This window comes from Sus scrofa, chromosome 4 (genome assembly GCF_054392235.1).
Source record: "Sus scrofa isolate SSC_HxYL_T2T_F1_AM1 chromosome 4, Sscrofa_HxYL_maternal_Yorkshire_Landrace_v2.0, whole genome shotgun sequence".
NCBI classification, from domain to species: Eukaryota; Metazoa; Chordata; class Mammalia; order Artiodactyla; family Suidae; genus Sus; species Sus scrofa.
The window spans coordinates 28,262,320-28,286,182 of record NC_139386.1 but is presented as its reverse complement, the minus strand read 5'-3'; the positions used below and the strand labels follow the sequence as shown (position 1 = coordinate 28,286,182).

Here is a 23,863-nt window from a genome sequence, read left to right as displayed (position 1 = left end):
GTATGCACACATTTTGAAACTTACTAGACCACAAAATATAATTTATCAAATGTTCTATTCAACACAATTTAGAAATGAAACATTCCTGTTATGTTTATTAGAAAATAAAAAGTTACATAATAATATTAGCAATATGGGGAACAAAGGAACTTCGATACTAAGAAAAAATTTTAAAGTGAACCACAGAAAGAATATTTCTATGAGAATAATGATTAAAATTATTTGGGGAGAAAAAAGAGGTGAGCCTAAACCTAACTGTTCAGCTGTGTTAGGGAAATGAAAAAGAAGGGAATGGGGAGTTCCTGTCGTGGTCCAGTGGTTAACGAATCCAACTAGGAACTATGAGGTTGCATGTTCGATCCCTAGCCTTACTCAGTGTGAGCAGTGGTGTAGGTAGTAGACTCAGCTCGGATCTGGCATTGCTATGGCTCTGGCATAGCTTGGCAGCAACAGCTCCAATTACACCCCAGCCTAGGAACTTCCATGTGCCGCAGGAGCAGCCCTAGAAAAGGCAAAAAAAAAAAAAAAAAAGAAGGGAATGGAAGTGATGGAGCTAGAGCTGTGTCACTGTGCACTGTGGATAGGAATGAGCTAAAGCTATCACAGAACCAAGTGTCTTAGAGAAGAGGAGGAGGAACCTGTATTACAATTTCTCCTATAAGATGTTGAGTTATGTACCTTCATTAAAAATTAGGGAGTTACCATTGTGGCTCAGCAATAATGAACCCAACTAGTATCCATGAGGATGCAGGTTCAATCTCTGGCCTTGCTCAGTGGGTTAAGGATCTGGAGTTGCCGAGAGCTCCCAGACGTGGTCCCAGACGTGGCTCGGATCCCGCATTGCTGTGGCTGTGGTGTAGACTGGCAGTTAGAGCTCCAAACCCATAGCTTGGGAACTTCCATATGCCGCCAGTGCGGCCCTAAAGAAAAAAATAAAATAAAATAAAAATTAAAGCTTTTATTCTAAAGCAGAGATTTGCAAACTATGACCTGTGGGCCAAAGAATGAATTATATTTTTTAATGTTTCAAAAACATCAAAAAAATAATATTTAAATACGTGTAAAAATTATATAAATTCAAATATCAGTGTCCCTAAATAAACATTGGAATACAGCTATACTCATTCATTTACGTATTGTCAATGGCTACTTTTGCACTGCAACATCATAGTTGAGAAGTTGTGATAAAAAACATATGGTTACCATCTAGCCCTTTACAGAAAGTTTTTTAGCACCTAAAGTTTTAAGTTACTGTGTTCCTCCAGAGATAAAACTACAACACTGAGAAGAACAAATTACATTATATACACATTAACATATATTTTTGTACATATTAAAACTATATACTTTAAATTGTTCCAAAATTAGGTAACACTGTCTCCTTTTACACGAAAGGCATGTCTAACTGTGGAAGGACATCATTATTATTTTTTACAATCCATACCTACTATAAATACTCATACTGGGTGGGAGATACTAGAATAGTAACACAATGCCTAAGAAGAAACAAACAGGATTACAGGAACAGCTTTGTATTTCAAAACCTACTAAATTATGGCAACCACTAAGGAGAGATCAGAATTTTATGTTATTTTTTTTGTTTACCTTTACTTTTCTTACTAATAGTGATCCACTCCAAGGAAACATAGAAACCACTTCCTTTCATATCCAATTCCTCTTTCTCTATTCGAAGAAGAAGGGTAGCTATTGAATGTTCTTCATCTTTCAACAATGAGATACTGTGAATTATGATAAAAGGATTCCCAAGCTCTTCATTAAACATTATCTACAAAAAAGAAAAAAGATGACACTCGCAAAAATGTATTACTTGAATGCACATAGCACAGAAGGAATATGCAGAATTCTATTTTGGATACTATTTTACTACAAGGATACAAAAATGAAAAAGAGCTCTTAAATAAAGCTTGCAAATTTAAATCACACTCCTTAAAGAACTTTTAGAAAATATCTATTTGTTTAACAGCAAAAATTCATCAGTACTTCATGCTTAAAAACAAAGAAAACAACAGTGCATCCAAACAGCATCTAAAAGAGAAAGGGAACTAGAAGCAGTCTTCTAGAAAAGAACTGTCAGGTGAAAAGAGTGCTCTGTACAGAGGACATGAATAGGTCAATACTAATTATTCCATCTCTCCCCTGTCTTACATCTGATTTACTTCTGCTTTCTTCCTTTTAGTTTCTGAATACCGTTCATGTGTGTTTGCGTGTGTCTATGGAAATTTGGAGAATATGGAATATTCTGCCCATCATTTTCCAAATTCCAGCTGTTTCAGGTAGCAGTGCTATATACCACATTGCCTTTTTATAAAGAAAGAGAGAAAGAAAGAAAGAGAGAGAGAGAGAAAGAAAGAAAGAAAGAAAGAAAGAAAGAAAGAGAGAGAGAAAGAGAGAGAGAAAGAGAGAGAGAGGGACAGAGGGAAACAGGCAGGCAGAAATAAGTTATTACCAGAGGCTGAAGGCCAGAGAAGAAAATGTCACAACATCCAATTGTGTTGTTGTTGTTCTGGTAATTTACTGTGTTTTTTTTTTTTTTTGTTTTTTAGTTTTTTGAACACACTACAATTTGGTACTATAGCATTTGGTATAACTAAATAAGAAAAGTAAACCACTAAGGCCTTCTTGGTTTTTCTTAAATTAAAGCCTAGTCTTTGCAGGCATTTGTTGGTATGATAAAAATACTTAAAAAGACATAAAATATTAAATTCATATCTCCTTAGTCAGAAGTAAAGGCTATCTGCTGAGATTTAAATGGTAGCAATATCACATTATACTTACTAGCACAACTCAGTGTCATTCTTGTCTACTTTCAAAAACTGTGGCTATAGAGAAATTAATTCCATACTTATCACTATTAAAATCTTAATCTGCTCCTCATATTTAAGTCTTACATTGCTTTTAAAAACCGAAGTAAAAATGGCATCTTAGAGACTGGTACATAACTACAGTTATTTATGTTATAGCGTATTTTTCTAAGTAGGGAACACTCTGATAAACTTACTATTTGACCAGATTAAATAGACAAGATAGTTAGCAGAGTGGCACAGCAGAAGCATGATGGGCCTATAAACATACCAGAAAAATCTAACAAGATAGAGGAGAAGAGACATGCCAGTGTAATTTTCTGGCCAACTCTTTAAGAAGGCGGCAGCAGTGTCAATGCTTAATGCACTGCTTTACACATATTAAAGCACTCAATGAGTACCTGCTGAAAAACGAATGCAATTCTTGACAACTGTATTGACTCCAGATCAAAACAGGAATGGCTAACATATCAGTGTTGTAAAAGATATGAATTTTATAATGTATATTATATATATTATATATTTATATATTGTAAATGTGTATATATATTTATGTTATAAATGCATAATATACATTAACTTAGAAGATATGTATATCCTTAACTTAAAAGATACCCAAAACATTATATATTATAAAAATCAAGAAGTAACATGTAAACTATCCCTAAAAAGTGTTATTTCAAAATCATTAAGTCTAATTTTACTTTCCAGACTTTGCCTAAGTCTAAAGAAAGGAAAAAAAAACACCTCACCTCCCATTTTTCAGAAGCACTATTTCCTCGTTCACCTGTTCCAATGAGATACAATCTTCCAGTTCCATCTGACAAGGCAACCCAGGTAGAAGATGTGAAATGGATGGATGCACAAAGGCGATTGTCGCATGCTGTCAAATCTGTAGGAAGTCGAAACACCTCTCGTGGTTTTCCTAAGGCAGTGTCCTAAAAAAGAGGCCAAACATTATAAATTCCTTCCTCCTCCTGCCCATACACACAGAGAATAAATATCTGCAGTGTAGCAGTTACTCTCCTCTTCAAGAGCAGGTGCCTAATTCCTCTGCCCTTGAGAATGAGCTGTTGTCCACTTACTCACTTCTGAGAAATAATTGTGGTAGAAGTGACGACATGTGACTTCTCAGACTAGGTCATAAAAGACTTTACATCTTCTGCCTTGCTCTTTCTCTCGGATTGCACATGACAGAACCACATGAGGCAGAGTATGTTACAGCACGTTTTTCTAAGTAGGGAACACTCTGATAAACTTACTATTTAAGTTACAATAGTAGGTTTACATTTAAAAAATATATTTATTACATATATATTTATATATAATATAAACATTCCATATTCCAGATAGATTAATAATCTAAATGTTTTAAGGGAAAAACAAAATAACTTTTTAAGAAGATTAATAACTTTTTAATAAACTCAGGGTGAAGAAAGCCTTCCTATGCATAAATAAAAGACATGTAGGAGACAAGAGAGAGAAATATTTGCCACAAATATAACACAGGACTAACATCTATAACATCAAGTACCCTTAAAACTCAACAAGACAGACATGATTATAAAAGATTTTTCAGTAGGAGAAGAATACAAACTGGAAAAACTATGGTTTGTTTGTTTGTTTTTAAAAAGATACCCCCATTAGCCAGAAAAAAACATCTTAGATTGTTAATGTCTATTCTTGGCTAAGGTACCTTGTTGATGTGAACAGAAATAATTACAGGATTTTCAGCAATGATTATAAATCAAATTTTATGATGCTTTACTTACCCTTAATACAATTCCACAACTAGGTAAGAATACTTGCATATGTACACAAAGATCCATATAACAAGAATGTTTATTTTAACAATGAAAATGAAAAATTGTGACAATAAAAACTAAGATACAACCTATTTTTTTTTACCAATAGTAATGCAAAAGCAGCCCTGACATCCCAGAGCCTTGTCAATTAAGCCTTGCTTTTGCCCTGAGCTAATGGCACTAACAGCTATGTTCTCCTGGTGAACACAATGTTCATTATCAGCCAAAGCCACTATGTGACCTGTGTCACCATGACAGAACAAGACAGAAACAGCATCACCCCGCAAAGATATCTGAACACAGATTAAAACATGAACATTGTCAAAGCCACAAAAAGGACCCTAATCCAAGCCAATATGATTAATCATAGTTTGAGAGTCTTGGTCCAGTATTCTTCCCTCCTTCTAGATAAGACTTATTAAGACATCCATCATGGAATTATCTATTTTCCTGACAGTATCAACCCAGAGTAGAACTCCAGTTTGTTAAATCATCTCCTAAAATCATTTAATTGAAGCCCAATCCTACAATAAGTTTTCCTAACATCTTCTTACTGAGAAGAACCACCCTATGGATCCCCATGGTATGCATTCTCCTATGCTACAAACAGTAATAAATCTAATGTGTTTGACTACAGATGTGTACCTGGCATCTCTGCTTGGAGCACACTAGCAGAGGAATGGTTAATGGTGGAATACACAAACTTTGGTATACCAAATAACTTCTAAATATACTGAAGTAGATTTATAATACATAAAAAGGTCTCCAAGATAGTAACTGGAAAAAAAGAGGTATTCTATGTATGAATCCATACTTGCTGAAATAAATAAAACATTGTGACATGACAACACAGAGTAAGCTATCGACACATGCTATTCTGTTAATAGTGGTTACTGTTAGAAAAGAAAGCATGATCAAACTGTGAATGAGATAAATGGGAGATAAATGGGGAGATAAATGGGGTTAACAGGGAACATTCCATTATTGCCTCAAATACACTGCTTGACTTTTTTTTTAAACATCGATAATTTATGTATGATATACATACTTAAAGGATAGGAATAAGATAAAATAAAATGGAACTTCTTCCTTAAAACAGTTGTTTCAAAGTAAAAGTTTCTAGCGGTCTCCTTTACTATATGCCCTTTACTACAGCTAATCTAGGGAACCATTATTAAGGAAGCCACTATTTTTCATTTCATACTCAATTACACAGGTGCTTTTAAACCTTTTTCTTTTAAATACAAGGTTCCACACGACTGACATGCTAGACATCTAATTATCAGATAAATGAGGCAATATCCGACAGAATGATTAAGATAGTCAAGAATATAAATATGAAGCCAAAATTAATTAAAATACAAAAAACACATAGTATTTCAAAGTTAAATGATAGTTTATGTGAAAGAACCTAAAAGTTCCTGATTTTTCAAATCTAATTCTCAAAGAGAACATTTTAATCTTAAATGGACTGTTCACAATAAAATATTTTCTTTTGTAAATCAAATTAGAGTACTAAATTATTTTTTAATAACCTCCACTGACAGTTTTATAGTATCCTGATAATAAAGCTTTATGTAATTGGCATCTAAAATGTCCTGGTCGCAGCCAATCATTTTCTCCTTCTAGTCAAAAAAAAGTTGATGTAACTATGTTCGAAGCTGTCATTCTGAGATAACATTTCACAGCTGAACTGCAAAAGAATTAAAATTTCATTGATAAATGGTGCACTTATTGAATGACTACAATGTACAAGTATTGTATTAAATAAGTGCTTTGACTTTTTGCCATCTCCTTTAATGATTACAAACCCTATGAACTTGAAATTATCTCACTTTAAGAACTTGAAGAGGAGTTCCTGTCATGGTGCAGCAGAAATGAATCTGACTAGGAACCATGAGGTTGCAGGTTCAATCCCTGGCTTCGCTCAGTGGGTTAAGTATCCGGTGTTGCTGTGAGCTGTGGTGTAGGTCACAAGACACAGCTTGGATCTGATGTTGCTGTGGCTGTGGTGTAGGCTGGCAGCTGTACCCCAATTCGACCCCTAGCCTGGGGACCTCCATATGCCGTGAGTGCAGCTCTAAAAAGTGCAAAAAAAAAAAAAAAGATAAAGAGCCTTTGTCAAAAAAATTACACAATTTGCCTGGAACTTCACTGCTAGATAATGGCAGGACTGATATTCAAATCCTCATTGACTGCATTCCAAAAGTTCTTCTTTCCTGTATTCCACACTTTCTTGAGATGAAACTGTTACAGCAGCTGCCCAGCAGCTCTGTGCCGCAGCCTATCAGCTCTGGCGACAGCCCTGTGGCTGCAGTGTGCCAGCTCTAGCGACAGCCTTATGGCTTTAGTGTACCAGCTCCAGCAGCTCTGTGGCTGCAGCGTATCAGCTGTTTTACCTGACGAGAAACCAAGCGAGCACTCCAAGAGTTGGAGAACTCAGGTTTACACTGGTGGGCTCAGAGGAGATCACTCTCCAGAGTCTGAGCCCCAAAGAGGGGTTTCACAAGGCTTTTATGGGCTACCTCTTCCAGGTCCATGCTTGGCTGGTCAGACCGGAGTGAGGTCAAGCAAGGTAGTAGATGCGGAAACAAATTTACAGAAGCAGGTGCAGTGGGGAAGGGTGGTTGGAGCAGTTGGCTGGATTTTGCCTAGTCATCATGGCTGGGGTCTCTCCTTTCTACCTTTTTATTGGGACATTTTCTCCTACAAAACCACTTCTCGGAGTTCCTGTCATGGCTCAGTGGTTAACGCATCTGACTAGGAACCACAAGGTTGCGGGTTTGATCCCTGGCCTTGCTCAGTGGGTTAAGGATCTGGCGTTGCCATGAGCTGTGGTGTAGGTCACAGACTCGGCTCGGATCCTGTGTTGCTGTGGCTTTGGCATAGGCCAGCGGCTACAGCTCCGATTAGACCCCTAGCCTGGGAACCTCCATATGCCATGGGAGCGGCTCTAGAAAAGGCAAAAAAAGACAAAACCACTTCTTAAGTTTTTCGAAACAAATGATACCTCAGAATGCAATACAACTATGGACTAACCCTCATCCCCCCAAAAAAAACCCCAGTATGAATGGAATTATCATACTCAATTTTTCTTTGGGGCTAATGAACAGTATTTTAAATTAGATTCCTGAGCCAAAAAAACATAATAAAAACATTTCAATGTCCATATCTTTTATATAAATGACACTCTTAAATGAACAGTAAATAAGTACTAATATAGACAGGATTAAGATGGCAGAGTAGAAGGACTAGAGCTCACTGTCTCCTATAAAAGCAACCAACTGCTGAACAACCTTCAACAAGATAGACGACAAACTATCAACAAAGACATCCTACTCCAAAAGACAAATAGGAAGCCACATCGAGACAGTAAGAGGAGTGATTATGGGATATAAACAATGCCATACATACCAGGCGGGCGGCCCACAAACTGCAAAGTAACTATTTGTAGAGGCTCACCCACGGGAGTGAGAATTCCAAGCTCCACATCAGGTTTCCACCTCTGGGGATCTGGCATTGGAACAAGGAGCCCCCAGAACATTTGGCACTGAAGGCCAGTGGGGCTTGCATACAGGAGCTCCAAGGGAATGGGGGAAATGGAGACTCCACTCTTGAAAGCTGCACACAGGCTTTCATGTGCAAGGGTCCCAGAGCAAAGCAGAGACTCTAAAGTAATCCGGATCAGACCTGTCTGCAGTTCTTGGAGGATCTCCTGGGAAAACAGGGGGTGACTGACTCTTTGTAGGGAAAGTACTTTGGATGCAAAGGTCTCAGGAATAATCATCAGTGTGTGCTCTTCTAAAGGTGACCATTTTTGAAAAATCTGGCCCCACCCATCTGGGCTGAGAAGCCCCAGGCCAAACAACAAACCAAGTAGCCCCACCCATTAGCAAAAAGTCTCCCTAAAGACTCCCCAGGCACACAGCTGCATCTAATCACACCCAGAGACAAAGTTCCACCCACCAGAGGGATAAAAATCAGCTCTACCTACCAGGTGGCAGGCAGCAGTCCCTGCCATCAAGAAGCCTGCAGCAAGCCCCAGTATCAACTTCAAGCCACAAAAGGGGGCAGATATCAGAAGCAAGAGAGGCTACAACCCTATTGTTGGCAAAAAGGAGACCACTCCAAAAATCTATAAAAAATGAAAAGGCAGAGAATTATGACTCAGATATGGGAGAAAGAAAAAATACCAGAAAAACAGCTAAGTGATTTGGAGATTATCAACCTCCTTGAAAAAGAATTTAGACTAATGATAGTAAAGATGATTCAAAATCTTGGAAATAAACTGGATGCCAAGACTGATAAATTACAGCAAATGTCAACAAAAGAAGTAGAAGATTTAAGGATTAAGTAAACAGAAATGCAAAATATAGTAACTGAAATAAAAAATTAACTAGAAGCAACCAATGGCATAAAGGAGGAGGCAGAAGAAAGAATAAGCAATGTGGAAAATAGACTAGTAGAAATCACTGACAAGGAACAGAAAACACAAAAATGATTGAAAAGAAATGAAGACAGTCTGAGAGAATCCGGGACAGTTAAACACACCAATATCCATATTACAGGGGTGCCAGCAGAAGAAGAGTGAGAAAGGGCTAAAGAAAACATTTGAAGAGATAATAGGCAAAAACTTCCTTAACAAGGGAAAGGAATCACTCATTCAAATCCAGGAAGCACAAGTACTATATAAAATAAACCCATGGAGGAACACCCTGAGACACATATTAATCAAACTGATCAAGATTAAAGTCAAAGAGAAAATACTGAAAGCAGCTGGGGAAAAGAAACAAGTAACATACAAGGGAACCCTGATAAGGTTGTCAGCAGGTTTTTCAGCAGAAGCTCTGCAGGCCAGAAAGGAGTGGCATGATATATTTAAGTAAAGAAAGGAAAAAACCTCCAAGCAAGATTACTCTACCCAGCAAGGCTCTCATTCAGATCTGAAGGAGAAATCAAAAGCTTCACAGATAAGCAAAAGCTAACAGAATTCAGCGACACTAAACCAGCCTTACAACAAATACTAAAGGAACTTTTCTAAGTGGAAAAGAAAAGGCTGCAACTAGAAACAAAAATATTACAAATGACAAGGTTCATCAGTAAAGGCATACATATAGTAAAGGCAGGAAGTCATTCTACACACAAATATGCTACCAAAACAAGAAATCATGAGAAGAAGATGGTACGAATGCAGGATACTGGAAATGCATTTGCAATTAAGAGACCAACAACTTAAGACAATCTTGAGTATCTATAAACTCCAATATCAAACCTCAAGGTAACTGCAAACCCAAAATCAACAACAGATACACACACAAATAAGAAAAAGCAATCCAAATACAACACTGAAGATAATCATCAAATCACAAGAGAACAGGAGAAGAAGGGAAGAAAAAAGACCAACAAAACCTAAAACAGTTAATAAAATGGCAATAAGAACATACATATCAATAATTACCTTAAATGTAAATGGACTAAATGCCCCAACCAAAAGACATAGACTGCCTGAATGGATACAAAAACAAGTACCATATATATGCTGTCTTCAAGACACCCACTTCAGTTCTAGGAACACATACATACTAAAAGTGAGAGGATGGAAAAATATATTCCATGCAAACAGAAGTCAAAAGAAAGCTGGAGTAGCAATACTCAGACAAAATAGACCTTAAAATAAAGAATATTTTAAGACACAAAGAAGGACATTACATAATGATCAAAGGACAATCTAAGAACACATAAAAAGTGGAAATATATTTGCACCTGACATAGGAGCAGGTCAATATATAAGGCAACTGCTAACAACCTTAAAAGGAGAAACTGACATTAACGCAGTAATAGTGGGGGACTTTAACACCCCACTTACAGCAATGGACAGATCATCCAGTCAGAAAATCAACAAGAACAAGAGCCTTACATGATGCATTAGACCAGATGGACTTTATAGAACACTCCATGCCAAAGCAGCAGAATACACATTCTTCTCAAGTGCACATGCAACATTCTCTGGCATAGATCACATTCTGGGACACAAATCAAGCCTTGGTAAATTTAAGAAAATGGAAATCATATCAAACATCTTTTCTGACACAATGCTACACAAGTGGAAATCAACAACAAGGAAAAACTGTGAAAAAATACAAACACGTGGAGACTAAACAACCAATGCATCAATGAAGAAATCAAAGAGGAAATTAAAAAATACCTAGAAGCATGGAGTTCCCGCCATGGCTCAGTGGTTAACGAATTCAACTAGGAACCATGAGGTTGAAGGTTCGATCCCTGGCCTCGCTCAGTGGGTTAAGGACCTGGCATTGCTGTGAGATATGGTGTAGGTTGCAGACGAGGCTTGGATCCAGCATTGATGTGGCTCTGGTGTAGGCTGGCAGCTACAGCTCCGATCAGACCCCTAGCATGGGAACCTCCATATGCCTCAGGTGTGGCCCCAGCAAAGACCAAAAAAAAAAAAAAAAAAAAAAAAACCCAAAAAACAAAAAGAAACAAAAAAACAAAACCTAGAAGCAAATGACAACAAACACACAACAATCCAAAACCTATGGGTTGCAGCAAAAGCAGTTCTAAGAGGGAAGCTTATAGCAATACAAGCCTATCTCAGGAAACAAGAAAAACCTCAAAAAACCCAACTTTACACCTAAAACTTTACACCTAAAGAGAGAGAAGAGCAGACAAAACCCAACATTAACAGAAGAAAAGAAATCATAAAAATTAGAGCAGAAAAAAATGAAATAGAAACAAAGAAAACCATAGTAAAGATCAATGAAACTAAAAGCTGGCTCTTTGAAAAGATCAACAAAATTGATAAAGCCTTAGCCAGACTCATCAAGAAAAAAAGAAAGAGGACTCAATAAAATTAGAAATAAAAAAGGAGAAGTTACAATGGACAACACAGAAATAGAAAGAATCATAAGAGATTACTACAAGCAACTATATGCCAATAAATGCACAAACTAGAAGAAATGGACAAATTCTAAGGAAAGCACAATCTTTCAAGACTAAACCAAGGCAAAAATAGAAAAGATGAATGGGCCAATCACAAGAACTGAAATTGAAACTGTGATTAAAAAAATTACAACAAACAAAAGTCAAGGACCAGAGATGGCTGGACTGACAAATTCTATCAAAAATTTAGAAAAGAGTTACCTCCTATGCTTCTGAAAATATTGCAAAAAATTGCAGAGGAAGGAATACTTCCAAACTCATTCTATGAGGCCTCTATCACCCTGATAACAAAACCAGACAAAAATACCACAAAAAAAAAAAAAAAGGAAAATTACAGGCTAAAATCACTGATGAACATAGATACAAAAATCCTCAACAAAACTAGCAAACCGAATCCAGCAATACACTAAAAGGATGGTACAACATGATCAAGTGGGATTTATCCCAGGGATGCAAGGATTTTTCAATATCCACAAATCAGTGTGATACACCACATACATCAGTGTGATAACAACAAATTGAAGAAGAAAAACCATACAATCCTCTCAAGAGATGCAGAAAAGATTTTGACAAAATCCAACACCCATTTCTGATAAAAACCCTCCAGAAAGTGGGCACAGAGAGAACCTCCCTCAACATAATAAAGACCATATATGACAATCCCACAGCTAACATCATTCTCAATGGTGAAAAGCTAAAAGAATTCCTGCTAAAATCAGAAACAAGATAAGGATGTCTGCTCTCGCCACTAGTATTCAACATAGTTTTGGAAGTCCTAGCTATGGCAATAGGAGAAGAAAAAGAAATAAGAGGAATCTAAATTGGAAAGGAAGAAGTAAAACTATCACTGTTTTCTAGTATACCTAGAAACTCCTAAAGACACTACCAGAAAACTGTTAGAGCTCATCATTGAATGTGGTAAAGTTGTAGGATATAAAATCAATACAGAGAAATCAACTGCATTTGTATATACTAACAATGAAAGATCAGAAAGAGAAATTAGGGAGATAATCCCATTTACCATTGCATCAAAAAGAATAAAATAACTAGGAATAAAACTGCTTAAGGAGTCAAAAGACATGTACTCTGAAAACTTTAAGATGTTAATGAAAGAAATCAAAGACAACACAAACAGATGGAAAGATATATCATGCTCTTGGACTGGAAGAATCAATATTATCAAAATGACCATACTACCCAAGGCAATCTACAGATTTAATGCAATCCCTATCAAATTACCAAGGATGTTTTTCACAGAAGTAGAACAAAATATTTTAAAGTTTGTTTGGAAGCACAAAGGACCCAGAATAGCCAAAGCCATCCTGAGAAAGAAAAATGAAGCTGAAGGAAGCAGGCTACCTGACTTCAGACTATACTAGAAAGCTAAAGTCATCAAAACAGTATGTTAACTGCACAAAAACAAATATAGATCAGTGGAACAGTACAGAAAGCCCCGAGTTAAACCCACACACCAACAATCAACTAATCTATGACAAATGAGGCAAGCATATACAATGGAGAAAAGACAGCCCCTTCAATAAGTGGTGCTGGGAAAACAGAACAGCTACATGTAAAAGAATGAAATTAGAACATTCCCTAACATCATACACAAAAATAAATACAAAGTTGATTAAAGACCTAAATATAAGACTGGATACTATAAAACTCTTAGAGGAAAACATAGGCCAAACACTCTCTGACACAAACACATCTTTTCAGCAGTTCTGAGCAATATCTTCTCAGATCCACCTCCTAGAGTAATGACAATAAAAACAAAAATAAACAAATGGGACCTAATTAAATTTAAAAGTTTCTGCACAGCAAAGGAAAACCTAAATAAAATGAAAGGACAACCCACAGAATGGGAGAAAACCTTTGCAAATGAATTGACTGACAAGGGATTAATCTCCAGAATACATCAACACCTCCTGCAGCTCAATACCAAAAAAACAAACAACCCATCAAAAAATGGGCAGAAGATCTAAACAGACAATTTTCCAAAGAAGACATGCAGATGGCCAAAAAACACATGAAAAGATGTTCAATATCACTTATTATTAGAAAAATGCAAACCAAAACTACTAAGAGGCACCAACTTACACCAGCCAGAATGGGCATGATCAAAAAATCTACCAACAATAAATGCTGGAGAGGGTGTGGAGAAAAGGGAACCCTCTTACACTGTTGATGAGAATGTAAATTGGTGCAATCGCTATGGAAAACAGTATGGAGAGACCTCAGAAAACTAAAAATAGAACTACCATTTGACCCAGCAGTCCCACTCCTGGGCATCTATCCAGAGAAAATCATGACTTGAAAAGATTTATGTACTCCAATGTTCACTGCAGCATTATATACAATAGCCAAGTCATGGAAGCAACCTAAATGTTCATCAACAGAGGAGTGGATAAAGATGTACTACATATACACAATGGAATATTACTTAGTCATAAAAAGGAATGAAATAATTTGCAGCAGCATGGATGAAATTATCATGGTAAGTAAAGTTAGACAGTGAATAACAAACGTCATATGCTATCGCTTATAATTGGAATATAAAAAAAGGATTCAGGAGTTCCCGTCATGGCGCAGTGGTTAACGAATCCAACTAGGAACCATGAGGTTGCGGGTTCGGTCCCTGCCCTTGCTCAGTGGGTTAACGATCCGGCGTTGCCGTGAGCTGTGGTGTAGGTTGCAGACACGGCTCGGATCCTGCGTTGCTGTGGCTCTGGCGTAGGCTAGTGGCTACAGCTGTGATTCGACCCCTAGCCTGGGAACCTCCATATGCCGCGGGAGCAGCCCAAAGAAATAGCAAAAAGACAAAAAAAAAAAAAAAAAAAAAAAAAAAGGATTCAATGAACATCTTTGCAGAACAGAAACTGACTTACTGACTTTGAAAAACTTATGGTTACCATAGGAGACAGGTTGTGGGGGTAGGGATGGGCTGGGGGTTTGGGATGGAAATGTAAAACTGGGTTGTGATGATGGTTGTACAACTATATATAATAAAATTCATTGAATTAAAAAAGTACTAATATATGAACTGTAGATATTTATGAAAAACATCTCAAAATATTTTGGGACCTCTTAGTGACAGCCACAAAAAGACAAGCTTTGAACTAATGAAGCATTTTTCTAATTCTTTTACAGTATATGCTACTGAAGTTTAAATACAGTGGTCAAGCTAAATTAAATAAATGCAATTTACCAGTATTATTAGATATTGACATTTAAAAAACTGCTCTTTTAAAACAGAGTGATCTTTTTCTGGAGAAAGGCTTTCATCACTAATAATTATTAACTTTTAATTGGAAGAAAAAAAACCCTTCCTTATTCCACCTATTTTTTTTTTGCTAAAGCTTTAAGGAAAGCTGTTTTAAATTAAATGCAATTTGATCAAGTAATGTCTCTATGTACCGTGAAACTTTCAATAATGCATTAAACACACACAGTTCCAAGAACTTACTCAATTTTCTTTAACCAGATAAATCACTGGCTCCCTATTAATAAACTCAATATAGAAAATAAGCTGAGATTCAAATCTAGAAAGGAACATACTGGCATACACTTGAGCTAAACTAACAAGTAGTTATAACCAGTCACTGTAAGACACAGCCTCACAAATGTATGATTCAAATGGAATCCAGTAACTCCCTACTTTACATGCAATTTAAAGAGGCACCACAAGATGATGCTCTTCTTTAGTAGCAGAAACAAATGAATTTTTCAGATTAAACAGAAAAATAAATTAGGGCAGAATTCATTCCGTAAATATTATAAAACAGAACACATTATTTTAAAATAAGCCTTGCCTGGAGTTCCCGTCGTGGCTCAGTGGTTAACAAATCCGACTAGGAACCATGTGGTTGTGGGTTCGATCCTTGGCCTTGCTCAGTGGGTTAAGGATCCAGCATTGCCCTGAGTTGTGGTGTAGGTCACAGACGTGGCTTGGACCCAGCGTTGCTGTGGCTCTGGCATAGGCCAGCAGCTACAGCTCTGATTAGACTCCTATCGTGGGAACCTCCATATGCCATAGCAGCGGCCCAAGAAAAGGGAAAAAGACAAAAAATAAATAAATAAAATAAAATAAGCCCTGCTTATCATAATAAAATAATAAAGAAACAGATTTTAAACTTTTTTTTGCTTTCCTAATGAATTTTCTATTTCTTAAGTGTACTTCTGCCCAGTTGACGTTTCTCTAAAATTAAGGATTGTAAACCACAAGTTAAAATGACTGGGAAGTATAATGCCTCTATAAACCTGTGTGTTGAACTGCTGCCACCTGCTGGCTCCTCACAAAATCTAAAGGTCAAGCAACTTGTGGATTTTTTTCTTGGGGTATCTAGCCTTCACTTTTGGTTACAACAGTGTTTAGCCCAGGTTAACATCTGCAAGAAAAAACATCTCTTGGATGTGATTTCCATTGATGCTGATCATAAAGCTTCTTAAAACTTTGTCCAAACCACAAGCAAAATCATTTGGATGTTCAATAAAATGCAGATTCCCAGACCACAACCAACCCTGACAAACTGAATCAGAATCTTGGGAACCATAACCTGAAATTAATATTTTGTTTCAGCCAATTACTCCAAGTAATTCTGATGTGCAATACAGTTTGAAAACCAAAGACAAAAAGCTGACTTAACTAATCCAAAAACAAAACTAAAACAACACCTAAACATGGTTCTTTAGATATAAAATAATACTAATATCCTTCTAAAGTTTGATTAAGGAAAAAGAGGAAAACGGTAACAATATATATATATATTTTTTGTCTTTTTAGGGCCACACCCATGGCATATGGAGGTTCCCAGGCTAGGGGTTGAACTGGAGCTGCAGCTGCTGGCCTACGCCACAGCCACACCAACTCTGGATCCAAGCCATGTCTGTGACCTACACCACAGCTCACAGCAACACTGGATCCTTAACCCACTGAGCAAGGTCAGGGGTTGAACCTGCAACCTCATGGTTTCTAGTCAGATTCATTTCCGCCACAACAGGAACTCCTGATAACAATATTTTGCACAGCAAAATATACATTAAAATATCATCAAAATCTGACAAATATAGAACTAAAAACAGAATTACCATATGATCAAGCAATCCCACTCCTGGGACTATAACCAGACAAAACTGTAATTCAAAAAGATAATGCACTCCTATGTTCACAGCAGCACTATTCACAATAGCCAAGACATGGAAGCAACCTGTCTACTGACAGATGAATGGATTAAGAAGAAATGGTATATACATACACTGGAATGTTATTCAGCCATAAAAAAGGAATGAAATAATGCCATTCACAGCAACATGGACACAATTAGAGATTATCATACTAAGTGAAGTAAGTCAAGAGAATGACAAATACCCTATGATATCTCTTATACACAGAATCTAAAATATAATACAAATGAACTTATTTACAACACAAAAACACTCACAGACACAGAAAACAAATTTATGGTTATCAAAGGAAAAAAGGGTGAGGGGATAAATTAGGAGTTTGGGATTAACAGATACACACTACTATGTATAAAATAAATGAACAATAAGGTCCTACTGTATAGCACAGGGAACTGTATCCAATCTCCAGGGATAGACCATGATAGAAAAGAATATTTTTAAAAGTATGTATATGCTATACATATATATTATATGCATACAAACATATTATATATTATATGTATATAATTAAATCACTTTGCTATATAGCAGAAAATGGCACAATGCTGTAAACCAACTATACTTTAATAAATTTTTAAAAAAGATTGTTCAAGCAAAACAGTACTTTATATAGTACAATATAAACTATTAGACAAAACCAAATCTGACAGGCATCAACAAAACCAAAATAAAAAAACTAATATAACTTGGAAAATAAATACAAATATTCTAAAATAAAATGTCAGCAAAGAATCCAATAATGTACCAAAAGAATAACACAGCTTTTTTTTTTTTTTTTTTTTTTCTTTTCAGGGCTGTACCTGTGGCATATGGAAGTTCCCAGGCTAGGGGTTGAATCGGAGCTGCAGCTACTGGGCCTATGTCACTCACAGCCACGGCAATGCTAGATCCAAGCAGCATCTGCGTCCTAGGCTGCAGCTTGCTAGGTCACAGCTTGCAGGAATGCCAGATCCTTAACCCACTGAGCGAGGCCAGAGATCAAACCCACATCCTCATAGATAACAGTAAGGTTCTTAACCCGCTGAGCCACAGAGGGACTCCAAAGAATAACACACTCTTACTTGAAAAGAATTTATTCTAGGAATTTAAGGAACTAGGAAATTAAGAAATTTAATAACTATATCAATTTAATTCACTACACAGATAAATTAACAAAAAGCACACAATCATTAACATTAGGTAGGTGTTGAAAAAGCATGCAATAAAATTCGGCAGACATTAATAAAAACATTAAATAGAAACAAAGTAAAAGAAGCAACTTTAAAACAATAAAAGCTATTTATCTATAAAGCTGACAGCAAGTATTCTCAAATACTTAAATTTATAAGCCATTATAATTAAATGCAAAAGCTAAAAAGTGATACTTGTAATCCCTGTTATCATTCAACACTGTCTCAGAGGTTCCATCTAGTAACACCAATAAGACAAAAATGAAATGACACAGGAATTCTATTTCCACTTTCATAAATATACTGGACAAGGAGAGAAGAGCCATTTCCTTTTGCTAACAATGGAATTGTCTACTATGAAAACCTAAACGGGAGTAGGTAAAAATTACCAAGTTATCAAATAAAGTGGTTTATACAACAAATAGTCTTTATCAATAAAGAATATAGAAAAAAATAGTCTATTAATGAGAGGCAGAAACCATAACATATTCAAGAAGAAACCTGATGAGCATTAAAAAAAAAAATCTTACTTGACATAAAAGAAGATCTAAATAAATGCTCATACCCACATTCTGGGGTGGGGAAAAAAAAAAAATTACAAAAATGCCAATTCTCTCCAAATCAATAAAAACTACCCATCCTAGGGAGCTCCAATGTGGTACAGAGGAAACAAATCCAACTAGTATCCATGAGGATGCAGGTTCGATCTCTAGCCTTGCTCTGTGGGCATTGCCATGAGCTGTGTGTGGTGTAGGTCGTAGACGCACTGCTGTGGCTGGGATGCAGGTCAGCAGCTGTGGCTCCGATTTGACCCCTAGCCTGGGAACGTCCATATGCCGTCGATGTGGCTCTAAAAAGCAATAACTACCCACCTTAGCGAAAAACTGGAGATTTCTCTATTGAATTTTTAACTAGACTGACTCTGGCCATCCGGCTCAGCTAAGCACAGGGGTAAAGAACATGACTGAACGAAAATAGGGGAATTATCGAGTGCCCACTTATTAAAAGATGAGACTACAAACTCTTCTTTCCTTTGAATCCCGTAAAGCTAGGATCAGGCCTTATCTCTCTCAGACAAGAAAGAACAGGACTCCTCTCTCTGGGAACACCTGCCAGACCATGAGATATGATCTGCAAAAATTCTGGGTGAGTAGTTTCTCACTCAAACAGGTGTTACTGACTGCTTGAAAAAAAGGTATATTATTAGGTCTTTTCAAAAGAAGATGTAATAAACTATTTTTAGAGTTTATATTATGCCTTTTCAATTACACAATTCAAGGACTTTGTAAGTCAGATGCTAAAGAGAATACGAATACCTATGAAGCGCTAAAAGAATTCAGGGATAACAATGATAATTGGGAACTAGGAAAAAAATGCATCTCTTAGAAACTTACCCAGAAGTCATGCATTGCAAGTCATGGTTTCCTTACTGCTTTCTAATGACGAGGGAAAAAAAAAAACTTTCTAATTTTCTAGGAAGCTATATAAATGTACACTATAGAGAAAGATGTACATGAACATGTACAAACATGTACAAAAAAGAGTTTCATTTCAATGTCAAGTCCAAATTGAAGAAAAGAGGTAGGAAGTGGTTCACATTCTACTATAAATAAACGGGAGGACTCTTTATTTTGTACACTGTAGCATTCCTAGTACCTACAATAATGCATAACATATATTAGGTATTCAATAAACTTTTTGAATGTCGAGTGAATAGTATAAATTAGACTACGTGACTGAGTTAGGTGCCATAAATCACTATACTTAAATATATAAATTCTAAATGTCTTCCACGGAGTTCCCGTCGTGGCGCAGTGGTTGGCAAATCTGACTAGGAACCATGAGGTTGCGGGTTCGATCCCTGGCCTTGCTCAGTGAGTTAATGATCCGGCGTTGCCGTGAGCTGTGGTGTAGGTTGCAAACGCGGCTCGGATCCCGCGTTGCTGTGGCTCTGGCGTAGGCTGGTGGCTACAGCTCCGATTCAACCCCTAGCCTGGGAACCTCCATATGCCGTGGGAGCGGCCCAAGAATTAGCAACAATAACAACAACAACAAAGACAAAAGACAAAAAAAAAAAAAAAAAAAAAGTCTTCCTAAACAATACATAAGAGAATCTTAAAAAACATAAAAGCCTTTAAATTCAAGACACAATAAAATGCAAGTGATGTATATGCAGAGCATGGATATGTATGATCACATGTGGGCAATACAGTACACATGCATGTGTACAGGGCAGCTGGCTTGTGTGTACACAATATCAAAGTATAAAGTGCATATAGAGTATATTTGTATACAGGGGTAAGCACAGGGGTAAAGAACATGACTGAACGAAAATAGGGGAATTAATGAGTCAGAGAGAGACTAAACCAAATAAGAAACTATATAACAAGTTATTTTAAGGGGTCCACAGACGCTAGATGATAGAATAAGAAAAGGAAACAAAGACATATTAGCCTTTCCATATCAAGTAAGGTATCAAAAAATAAATTACAGGAAAAAGTTGTCAAAATTATTTCCCAGGGAAACATCTCATTAGAAGAAAAATATACATATACTAACCAGTCCACACTGCTTATCTATAGCATTTCAAATGAAGTCATGAAACATTCATTCCAGATTTCCAATCTTATTTAAATTGGAATTAATATCCCAAATACTGATTATCAATTAGTAAAACAATAAAACTGAGCTTTCGGCCCTAAACTGTGATCGTATATATATGCCTCTCCCTGCCAAGCATAGTACTAAACTGTTTCCTCTGGAGTGCCCCTCGTGACTCAGCAGAAACGAATCCGACTAAAATCCATGAGGATGTGGGTTTGATCCCTGGCCTCACCAAGTGGGTTAGAGATCTGGCGTTGCCATGAGCTGTGGTGTAGGTCCCAGACTTGGCTCAGCTCCCACATTACTATGGCTGTGGTATGGGCCAGCAGCTATAGCTCTGACTCAAACCCTAACCTGGGAACTTCCATATGACGGGGGTGCAGCCCTAAAAAGCAAAAAAAAAAAAAAATTGTTTCCTCTTCCATACTATTTCTTCATCTTATCCTTACTCCCAAGGTGACATGTAATCAATTTATTTGTGTGTGTGGCTAATAAAACATGCAGGAGCATTCAATAAACATTTGCTGAAGAAAAATAATTACTTCTTATTCAGTAAAATTATTTGATCTCAACAAACCAAAGACTCATACTTGTACCTAAAGGAGAAATAATATAAAGATCCTATCAAGAATGGAAAGCCAACTCCAAAGAGTAAGAACAAGACTTAAACAATGGTTATCCACTATGTAAACATACTGATTAAGCCTTCTGCTGGCTGCTAGGATTATATGAATATTAGACCCATATCCCTAGATCAAGAGTTGGCAAACCATAGTCCACGAGCTAAACTGCTTCATAAATAATTTTTTGGAAGGCAGACACACTCCTTGTTTACGTATCCTAACACTACCACACTACTACAGCAAAACTGAGCAGTTGCAAGCTAACACTCTCTGGCCCCTGAACCCTTTAACATTTATCTGGCCCTTGCAGAAGGCCCGTAAGCCCCTAGCCTAATGAGAATTCAGTCTATGAAGATCTGAAAGCCAATGGTATGAATATCCCTGGGGAAGAGAGCAAAGGGAGGATGTCAGGGCAGGCTTCCTGGGTGAAATGGTTAACTGAAATTAATTGACTGGGAAGCAGCCTGACACAGAAATAACAGAAATGTTCCAAGTAGAGTAAATTATGTGGGAAAGGGCTGCAGGCAAAAAGATACAGGGCATGTTTCAATAACTGCCAAGAGTTCGGTACTATTAGAATGTAGTGCACAAAGTGGTGAAAGACAAGGTTGGAGAAGAGGTCTGCACTTGCCAAGGTGAGGTGCTTGTATTTTTTTTTGGTCAACTTTTGTCTTTTTAGGGCTGCACCCAGTGCATATGGAGGTTCCCAGGCTAGGGGTCCAATCAGAGCTGTAGCCGCCAGCCACAGCCACAGCAACCTGAGATCCAAGCCACATCTGCTAACTACACCACAGTTAATGGCAACGCCAAATCCTTAACCCACTGAGTGAGGCCAGGGATCGAACCTGCGTCCTCATGGATGCTAGTTGGGTTCGCTAGCCACTGAGCCATGAAGGAAACTCCTGAGGAGCTTGTGTTTTTAAAGAATATATATCACTTTATGTGTACACCTGCCAAAAAAAACAAATCAAGCAAGCACACAAAAAAACTCAACCCACGTGTGGGAGAAGATACAAGAAACTAATATAAAGTTATAGAGGGGGGAGTTCCCATTGTGGCTCAGTGGTTAACGAATGTGACTAGGAACCATGAGGTTGCAAGTTCGATCCCTGACATTGCTCAGTGGGTTAAGGGTCCAGCATTACAGTGAGCTGTGGTGTAGTTTGCATACATGAATTGGATCCTGCATTGCTGTGGCTCTGGCGTAGGCCGGCAACTACAGCTCCGATTAGACCCCTAGCCTGGGAGCCTTCATCTGCCATGGTTGTGGCCCTAGAAAAGACAAAAAAAAAAAAAAAAAAAAAAAAAAAAAACCAAAAAGTTATAGAGGGAAAAGGGGTAGTGAACACAGAACAGATGAAAGTGGGGTCAGAGATACTTTACTAAATATATTTTAAAAATTTGTTTTTTAAATCATAGAATACATTACCTATTCTAAAACTGCATATTAAAAAGTGTGTACTATGTCATAAAGGAAATATTTAAGGAATTGAAATGAGAAATGATAAAGTTAGGCAAACAAATATGAAAGATTATTCTATAGATGCAATGTAGAGGAGGGCTAGAACGAGCAGAGAGTATTCAGGAAGCTACTACTGATTATTTAAAGCAAATAGATTAACAATGTATTGTGGAGCTTACAGCATATAAACAAGTAAAACATATAACAATAGGAGTTCCAATTGTGGTTCTGGGTAACGAACCTGACTACTATCCACGAAGACACAGGTTCTATCCCTGGCCTCGCTCAGTGGGTTAAGGAACTGGTGTCACCGATAGCTGTGGTGTGGGTCACAGTTGTGGCTCAGATCTGGCATTGCTGTGGCGTAGACCAGCAGCTCCAGCTCTGATTCAACCTGTGGCCTGGCAACTTCCATATACTACAGGTGTGGCCCTCAAGAAGGAAAAAAAAATGTTTAACAGTAGTTCAAAGGATGGGAAGTAAAAGGAATTACATTATTGTAAGATTTTTTTCCACTGTCTTTAAGTGGAATAACATTAATTAGAGGCAAAGCAGTATAAATTAATGATGAATACTATAATCTCTATATTAATCATTAAAAATAATCAAATAGGGTTGGATTAAAAAGCAAAAAGAGAAAACTAAGTTGAATTTCAAGAAAAATTTCTTAGGAGTTCCCACTGTGGCTCAGCAGGTTAAGAATCTGACTAGTACCCATGAGAATGAGAGTTTGATCCCTAGCCTCATTCAGTGGATTAAGGATCCAGAGTTGCCTCTAGATGAGGCACAGGTCGCAGATGCTGCTCAGATCTGGGGTTGCTGTGGCTATGGCATAGGCCGGCAGCTGTAGCTCCAACTGGACCCCTAGCCCAGGAACTTCCATATGCCATAGGCGCAGCACTAAAAAGGCAATTTTTTTTTTTTTTAAACTGCTGAATTAAAAAACAAGTAAGAATACAGAGGAGTTCCCGTTGTGGCGCAGTGGTTAACGAATCCGACTAGGAACCATGAGGTTGCGGGTTCGGTCCCTGCCCTTGCTAAGTGGGTTAATGATCCGGCGTTGCCGTGAGCTGTGGTGTAGGTTGCAGACGCGGCTCGGATCCCGCGTTGCTGTGGCTCTGGCGTAGGCCGGTGGCTACAGCTCCGATTGGACCCCTAGCCTGGGAACCTCCATATGCCGTGGGAGCAGCCCAAGAAATAGCAAACAACAAAAAAAAGACAAAAAAAAAAAAAA

At 37.3% G+C, this 23,863-nt stretch overlaps 1 protein-coding gene across 5 annotated transcripts in view; it reads right to left on the bottom strand.

The window, feature by feature from the left end:
- The window catches only part of NUDCD1 (NudC domain containing 1), a 95,302-nt gene that overhangs the window by 57,269 nt on the left and 14,170 nt on the right, over positions 1-23,863 (bottom strand). For all 5 annotated transcript variants that reach the window (XR_014843480.1, XM_021089014.2, XM_021089013.2 and 2 more), the window contains exons 3-4: positions 3,575-3,760; positions 1,606-1,786 (exon numbers count right to left, since the gene is read on the bottom strand). Coding sequence is in view for 4 of the 5 variants with exons in the window: in XM_021089014.2 (XP_020944673.2) it covers positions 1,606-1,786; positions 3,575-3,760 (367 nt within the window). In the remaining variant the exon portion in view is untranslated. The remainder of the gene's footprint in view (positions 1-1,605; positions 1,787-3,574; positions 3,761-23,863) is intronic.